This window comes from Lynx canadensis, chromosome F2 (assembly GCF_007474595.2).
Source record: "Lynx canadensis isolate LIC74 chromosome F2, mLynCan4.pri.v2, whole genome shotgun sequence".
Taxonomy (NCBI): domain Eukaryota; kingdom Metazoa; phylum Chordata; class Mammalia; order Carnivora; family Felidae; genus Lynx; species Lynx canadensis.
The window spans coordinates 52,907,389-52,915,606 of NC_044320.2; the positions used below are offsets into that span (position 1 = coordinate 52,907,389).

The following is an 8,218-nucleotide window of genomic DNA, read 5'->3' on the forward strand; positions in this document are numbered from 1 at the left end:
ATTTATCATTCTGCCTAACTGAAACTTACATTTTTTAACTTTTATTCATAATATGTTTACATACAAAAATTTTTAGTTTTATGTAGGCAAATATGTCAATTACCATTGTTTTTATTTATTATGGTTTATAATTTGACATAGAGTTCTTATTTTTATTATTAATAATACTTCCATGGGGCACCTGGGTGGCTCAGTCGGTTAAGCATCTGACTTCAGCTCAGGTCATGATCTCACAGTCTGTGGGTTTGAGCCCCGTGTCGGGGTCTGTGCTGCAGCTCAGAGCTTGGAGCCTGCTTTGGATTTTGTGTCTCCCTCTCTCTCTGCCCCTCCCCCAACTTGCACTCCATCTCTCAAAATAAAATAAAGACATAAAAAAATTTTTAAGTAGTGCTTCCAGCATCAGTATTTAAATAAATGAATTTTTCTACTGGTTTGAAAATTTAACATATTTCATATTCTGATTACATTAAAGTCTGTTCTTGACATTTTTATTCAGATTTATTAATCTAACTGATTTGGTGCCAATCACATGCCGTTTTGGTTATCATGGCTTTGTTTTAAATTCAAGTCTTCAGTAGTGTCTGCATATCTTACTCTTGTTTTTAAAAAAGAAACGAATACCATTACCCCCTTTTTTGTTCTTCCATCACACTTTCGTATGACTTTAAGTTCCAAAAACTGTTTTGAAGTCACATAATGGAACTGAAGTAAACATTTAAATTAATAGGATAAAATTAGCGTCTTCACAATATTCACAGTTCCCATCCTGGAACATGGTACACATTTATTTAATCAACACCCTTTATTATGTCTCAAGTAAAGTGTATTGGCTGTTCACATAGGTTCTACACTCTTCTGGTTCATTTTTATTAGTCTATGAACACCCAGAATTTTTTTTCTTTTTTTTAATTAAGTAGGCTCCATGCCCAATACATGGGGCTAAAACTCATGAGCCTGAGATCAAGAGTTGCATGCTCCATCGACTGAGCCAGCTATGCATCCCCTGAACATCCAGAAAATATTTTTGAGAGACTTTCATGGACCAGGCAATGAGCTAATATATTCCTGGGTAAAGTTTTGCTACTAATGTGTATGAAAACTGTTCTCTACAATATATTGTGATCACTGCTGATAAACAACAGAGTTCCTTATTTTTATATGCATTTTAAACATATTTAATTTGTTAATCTTAATACTTTTGAGTTATCTCAAGTTATCTGGATTACAAATCAAATTATCTATAAATAATGTTAATTTTGCACCATTCTTTCAAATATTGTAACTTCAAATTTGTATTTCTTTATTTTTTTTCAAGTTTATGTATTTTGAGAGACAGGGAGTACAAGTGGGAGAGGGCTAGAAGGAGAGGGAGAGAGACAGAGAGAGAGAGAGAGAGAGGGAGAGAGAGAGAATCCCAAGCAGGCTCTGCAGTGACAGCGCAGAGCTGGATGCAGGGCTTGAACCCGCAAACAGAGATAATGATCTGAGCCAAAAACAAGAGTTGGACACTTAACCGACTAAGCCACCTAGGCACCCCAAATTTGTATTTCTTTACAGAATTGGTAATGGATTTCAGAATAGGATAATATATTAGTAAGCCTAGAATTAACCTTTAATTCAAATTTTCATTATATTATGTATGTGTTTTCTCTATTTTACTTGATTTTTAACTATGAGAGCTTTATTTCATTAGGCTTTTCAAGGAAGCAACTTTTGATATTAACCTATCATTTTTGTGATGGCTTTTCAAACTGTTAAATTCTCCCTTTTGCCTTATTATTTATGCCTATGTTTTCCTTAGTAGTTATTCTGTGCACTTAAAAAATATTTCAAATAAGACACTTAATGATTTCATTTTCTTTCTTCCTATTTTAATAGTGAAGGTTTTTAAGGGATGAATTTTCTAATTATATGTATGGATACATTACCTAAATTTTCTAATTATATGTATGGATACATTACCTAAATTATATGTATGGATACATAGTTTTTTAATTTCTAATAACAGATTTCATCTCTGACCATGAGCTACCAGCCTTCTTTGTACAAACAAATTTTTTCAAATTCCTTTCTGTGTTAGAAATTACACTGGTGGCTCCTAATGAATCATGCTCCCAGAATTGAAGCTTGGGATGGTTCTCTCCCATATTGATTCTGGGCTTGCACATGAACTTTGGCCATGCATCAACATGCATGATGTGAACAGAAGGTTGACAAGCAATTGTACACTGGGACTCATCTTCTTGGAACTCAGTCTCCATTCTGTTCTCCTGAAGGGAGAGGATACATGGAAATACATTCTCTGAAGGATAAGATACCACATGGAGGGCAAAGGTAGCCTGGCCACGTTCCCAGCTGACACTATGTGGAGTAATGAGCCAGCCAGTCAACCGAAAGAATCATAAAAAATAATAAATGCTGTTATTTTAAGCCAGTAAGTGTTGAGAGTGTTTGCTATGGAACAATAGAAAACAGAAATTTTTTTCTGTTTAAACTTGATCTGACTCAATGATATTTTTCTACTTAGCCAAGTTTCAGAGAAGAGTGTTGAGAAGGAAGATACTTTTGTCTCCATGTATCAAACATGCCACCCCACCAAGAAGGCAGTAATGTCTACAGTTAAATGTGCATTGGAAAGGCCTTTTTTCCTCTTTTGTTTTCTGGTGCAAATGAATCTTTGCATCATTTCAGTATCATTTTGTTACTGAGCCAATAGAAACATAGGACATGATTTATTAAATATCAATATTCTCAGCATCCTCATATGTAATTTCTAAATCATATCTACTTTTGAAAATACAAGATAACATGCATAACATTTAACCAATGGGTGATTAATTTGTTGTTAGTTACAGACCTTTGTAAATAAACGAGAAATTTGTGCACCCTCTCCTCAGAAAAACACAACCTCACAAAGAAATTATTACATACAATTTCAGCAGTTTCATGGACTCATTAAGGAAAATATGTAGTGATTTTCAAACACAGTTTAACCAACTAATCTGTCCTCAGATAAAAGCTTACCGGGAAGCAACAAAAACAGAGCTTCAACTCTGTTGAAGCAACAGTGGTGCCTGATAACCCACCTGTTGCCTACATTCTTCCATTTACCTACCCCACACCACATCCCTCCACAGAGCATAGTTTATAAATCAATGTCTTAAAATGACACGATAAAATTAAATACCTAGAAGAAAGATAAATAAATATGAAGGGGCTGGAGCCAGAGAATTTCTGACACAAACTAGGAGCAAGTATACAATAAGGAGAGACTGGATTCATTGTTGCAGTAAAGGTAAAAGAAAATACTGTGTGAATCACTGTGGCCAGAGGCTCAACATGAGACAGCAAATTACCTGCCACTTTAAAAGAAGTTGGATGGCTACTCCAATTAATTTTATGTGTCAACTTGGCTAAACCATGGAAAGCCCAGATATTCGGTTATACTTTTTTCTGGATGTTTCTGTGAGGGTGGTTTTGGAAGAGATTCACATTTAAATTGTTAGACTAAGTAAAGCAGTTGAACTCATCCAATCAGTTGAAGGTTTAAATAGAACAAAAGGCTGGCCCTCCCAGAGTATGAGAGATTTCTGCCTGACAACCTTCAAACTGGGACCTTAGCTCTTCATGGTGTTTTATTGAGTTTTGTGTGTGTGTGTGTGGGGGGGGGGGGTGTTTGTGGGTTGTTGTTGTTGTTGTTGTTGTTGTTGTTGTTGTTTTTGGTGAAAAAATTTATATTTAGATTTAGCCAGCTGGACACAGTTTAGATGATCCCAATTTTGTTGGCAACATCCAAAGCATCACAGTCAGGAGTCAGTCAAACATATGCCTTCTTTCCTCCATGGGGCTTGATCGGAGTGTTGACCTTGGCCATGTCAATGTCATAGAGCTTCTTCACAGCCTGTTTGATCTGATGCTTGTTGGCCTTGACATCCACAATGAACACAAGAGTGTTGTTGTCTTCTATTTTCTTCACGGCTGACTCAGTAGTCAGGGGGAATTTGATGATGCCATAGTGGTCAAGCTTATTTCTCCTGGGGGCATGTCCAGAATATTTGGGATGCCTTCTTAGATACAGTGTCTCTGAAGGAATGTAGGTGACAGGAAGATCTTTTTTTGTGTGACTGTGGATGCCTTCCAGGACTGCTTTCTTGGCCTTCAAAGCCTTTGCTTTGGCTTCAGCTTTGGGAGGGGCAGGGGCTTCCTTCTTTGCTTTCCGCACCATCTTCATGAAAGCCACTCTTCCTGGTTTTATGGAGGCTTCCAGCCTTTGGACTGGAATGGGCTTTACAGATTTTGGATTTGCTAGCTTCTATAATCTCATGAGCCAATTTCTTATCAGAAATCTCCTTGTATATACTACGTACTATACATATGCAGATATAAAATAAAGAGCCCTGGAGAACCCTAATACAACCATATATCCCAGTGTCCAGGACAGACTAGGTTTATGCCTGTGCTCCAACTATAAATATTAATAGCTCCCCTTTTCACTCACATACGCATCTAGGTTTTGTGTTTTTTTTTTTTTAATTTCATTTTTGGTTTTTGTTTTGTTTTCACAAAGCAGGGAGAGATCGTGTTTGTCTGAAATGTGTTACAAAAGGGGACCAGTGTGGGCCCCGCCCCGGTGGGTCATCTGTTTGTTGAGGGCTGTCTTGAGCACAGCAAGCGGCAAACCCACTGGGGACTGGAGACAAAAGCACCAGTGGGTGTGGAAGCACCTGGGATGTCAGCGTGGACATACGAAAGGGTTCACTGGCTGAGAAGAGGTGGTTGCTCACCCAGGCCAGGCTATTCCTTCCAGAGCCAGTGGAGGCTGGTGGGGGCCGGTGCCAGCATGGCCTGATTTCGTGCCCCCTTCCAGCTTTGCCCTGCCCCTCGGGCCTGTGGAGGATAAATTATCTGGGCATCCATGGGAAGTCCTGGCTCTCACGAGGTTTGTTCTGTGGGCACAGCAGTATCAAAATGTCCTTGTTTCTCTTAAGGTCAGTAGGTTACACCTTAAGTAACCTGGCAGCACTAGTAACCCCCGAGTAAGCCACAAGGGTGACAGGACATGGTACTTAAATAACCAGAAAAAGAAAACATATTAGGTCAAGGCAGGAGTTCTTGTTAAATTAACAAAATTCTCAAAATCATTTCTTTCTCAAAGTCAGACTAACCACAATGGTTTAATGAAAATGCTTCACCTCAGATAGACGGAAAAGCAAACTTTGTCTCACATTCACCTTTTCCTCCACACAAGTGGATCTAAAGTTCTAAAGCCTTAAAATATATTACCATTTAAGTTCCATCCTATAGGATTATATCTTCACACTTTGGTTCTTTTTCCAATTAATGGTCCATTTGTGAAATGCATATGTAGTTATTTCGGCTCTGTATGGCTCATTAGAGAGCCTTCTCAGTGATGGGTTTCATTCCCCTTGGTCTGATATGAATGAATTCATTAAGGACATACTATAAAATAACTAATAAAGTAAATTTTGAACATTTAAAAAGAAGTAATATAGCACAACTTACCTTCCTTAAAAAATAATTTAATCTGTTGTGGCTGTTTTAAAGATTTGAATTCAGGAGAAAATTCTTTACAAGTGGTTTTTATTATAACTTGGAACCTGACTCCTCATTCAAATGTGCATATTAATGTCTAATGCATATCAGAGTAACTCCTGTGGGAAGAATAAATGTGTTAGACTGTGCAAGTATAAAGAAGTAAGAATAAACATGAAAACTGGCAGAGGGTCAGATGGGAGGAACCTCCATTCTATTTATCCTTCCCTGAGTAATTTCCCAGTTTGCAAGAAACTATTGTCCCATTTAAATAGTAGAGCTGATCATGATTTAGTCTGACTTGTGGATAAAATCCTGTGTAAATGTGTTGCTCATTTGAATTGAATCAACTGAATCAATTGAAAAATTCAATCCTTTTTTACTTTTACTTTTCTGTTGTTTCAAGGAGGGGCCAGATTGCACTGATTAAAGAGGGATTTCTTTAGCAAAACTCTCCTACTTTAGACACACTGACAGTTTAATATTGAGAAAAAAAACCCAGATTTTTCATTGGCAAGCAAAAATTAGTTTTTTTCCTCCTCTATTAACAACAAGAAGTTAACAGTAATTAACAGAAAAATATTAAATAAAAAAGTAACTACCATAAGTGCTACCTATACATATGAATTGTATAAGACACATTAAAAGCAAGCTTAGGCTGTTAGTTGACAAGTCGTGAGACTGCTCATTTGACCACCAGCGCTATCACTTACAGGTAAATAATTCAACTGTGTACCAAGACCTAGAGAAGCCTTTCACTGCTTTAGACCATAAAACACGATTACCAAGGTGTCGATTGTAAGGCAAACTCCCTCAAATTCACATACGTGCTGTTAGATCAAGCTTCACATCAATCTAACATCTAAAATTCAAGTTCAAACCATAGAGACAATAGTAAACAAAACCAGGCATATCATCTTAAAGTACAATGCTAACAAACTTTTGAAGAAATTACCATTTCCAACTTATATTTTACTGTCTTATTGCTACTGAGCTCAGATAGATATTTTTTAAATGAGTATTTCAGTATTGATGATAGGTTCTCTTGTTTTCATATTGCCAAATCACATGTAATTGAAAGAGAGACATGAGATATAGATGAAAAAGTCTATTATTCTTAGCCGAATACTATGATGGTTATGGAAGAATGTAATAACAAAATATAACAACATATTAGTAATTCCATGATTTTTATGAAATGTGCATCAAAACAGACTTCAAAAGGTCTAAAGTAGACCATAAATAAACAACATGAGATAGTTTTCAATTTGTTCAGGTGGGATTAGGTTTTTAATTGATAGGATGGTGAGTTGTAAAGTTATAAAGAGTCATTTAAGGAGGGAGTTAAGTTGGCCATTTAAAAACATTGTCAGATTTTTTAATCTCTAAATTCGTGTGTGTTTTCTCTGTCTTACATTTCTCATCTCCTCTTTCAGCTCTTTACAGCAAGGCATCCAGTCTTAAATAGTCTTGTGTGGCATGAATAAACTATACTCCTAGCAATGCATTACATAACTCTTGCATGGAAGCATATTTTAAAAATATTTAAAATACTTATATTCTACTCCAGCAAGAAGGCCGATTCATGGATGTAAGAATCAGGGACAGTTGATAAAGTGGGGTCACTCCTAATATTAGCCAACTGGGGCAAGATAGAATGCAATAGGGAAGGTCTTTGTTTAAAAGTAAAAATGCATACTAACTTGATACTTTGTTTATAGAAACAGGAACACAATGGCAAAAAGAAAAGAAAAATGACTGATGGCTTGGCTTTGGAGCTCACTGCAAAGGATTCCTCAAATTGAGTAATCTCTCAAAGGAAAATCTATAAAATCAGCTAAAAAAATAGCTGAACTTACTCCAAGTATTAGTGTTAAACAAGGTGGTACAAGTATAACATGGCTCTATTTACCACACCCGAGAAAGTCGCCAGGTTATTTAGTCCAAGTGTCTTACATAGAGGGATGTGGCTAGGGAGCAGAGCTTTCACCCCCCCAATTTTTACTCACAAATGTTCTTGGGATTTGTAGTAAACAAATGCAGTGGATGGGGAGTTGACAAAACAGTAAAATAAATAGGAACAATGCAAGTCCGGGCAAGGGCAAGCATCTCTCTTGCTGGGCTAAAATAGCATAGGACCCTGAACTATGGGGAAGTAAGGTCCTCATGAGACACTGACAGAAAGAACTGCTAAGACTGATTCTAGTTAGAGAAAGCCCAGGAAGGTGCATGTAAGTTCAGCAGCGTTTGCAATGGCTCAGTTCCTGTGTGAAGCCAGGAAACCTAATAATGACTCTGCATTGATCATTTGTAGGTCCTTTTACTGGCTTTTCCCAGATATCAGGCTTCTTCTTGGGAAACTTTTCTTGGGATCAGCTGTCAGAGATTATTCTTTTTGAAAACCCTCTCTTTTATATATTTTTGTCCTAAAACCATATACATATACACACACATAGAGAGAAAGATATTTTCCATATTATTTTCCATATTTCTACAGGCATCTATGGAAATATTTGCTTCTGCCAAAGACAGAAGACAACGTATCAAAGTCTTTGACCCATCAAATGACAAGTTTTGTCTTGTGTTTCATCTATTCTGCAAACCTACTTCTCCTCTCTCATTTCTGTGCAAACTCTTTTCTGTCTACTCATATCCTTTAAGAAAT

At 36.8% G+C, this 8,218-nt stretch overlaps 1 protein-coding gene across 1 annotated transcript; it reads right to left on the reverse strand.

Annotated features, from left to right (window-relative positions):
• Positions 1 to 3,717: 3,717 nt before the first annotated feature.
• Positions 3,718 to 4,231, reverse strand: LOC115506177 (60S ribosomal protein L23a-like). The gene has a single exon (XM_032591944.1). It carries the CDS (start codon positions 4,229 to 4,231, stop codon positions 3,818 to 3,820), a length of 414 nt encoding a protein of 137 aa, XP_032447835.1. The 3' UTR covers positions 3,718 to 3,817.
• Between the last annotated feature and the right edge of the window lie 3,987 nt (positions 4,232 to 8,218).

Bases quoted from the DNA above. Each gene is read 5' to 3' on its own strand.
- LOC115506177 (XM_032591944.1), bottom strand. From the start codon at position 4,231: ATGAAGATGGTGCGGAAAGCAAAGAAGGAAGCCCCTGCCCCTCCCAAA.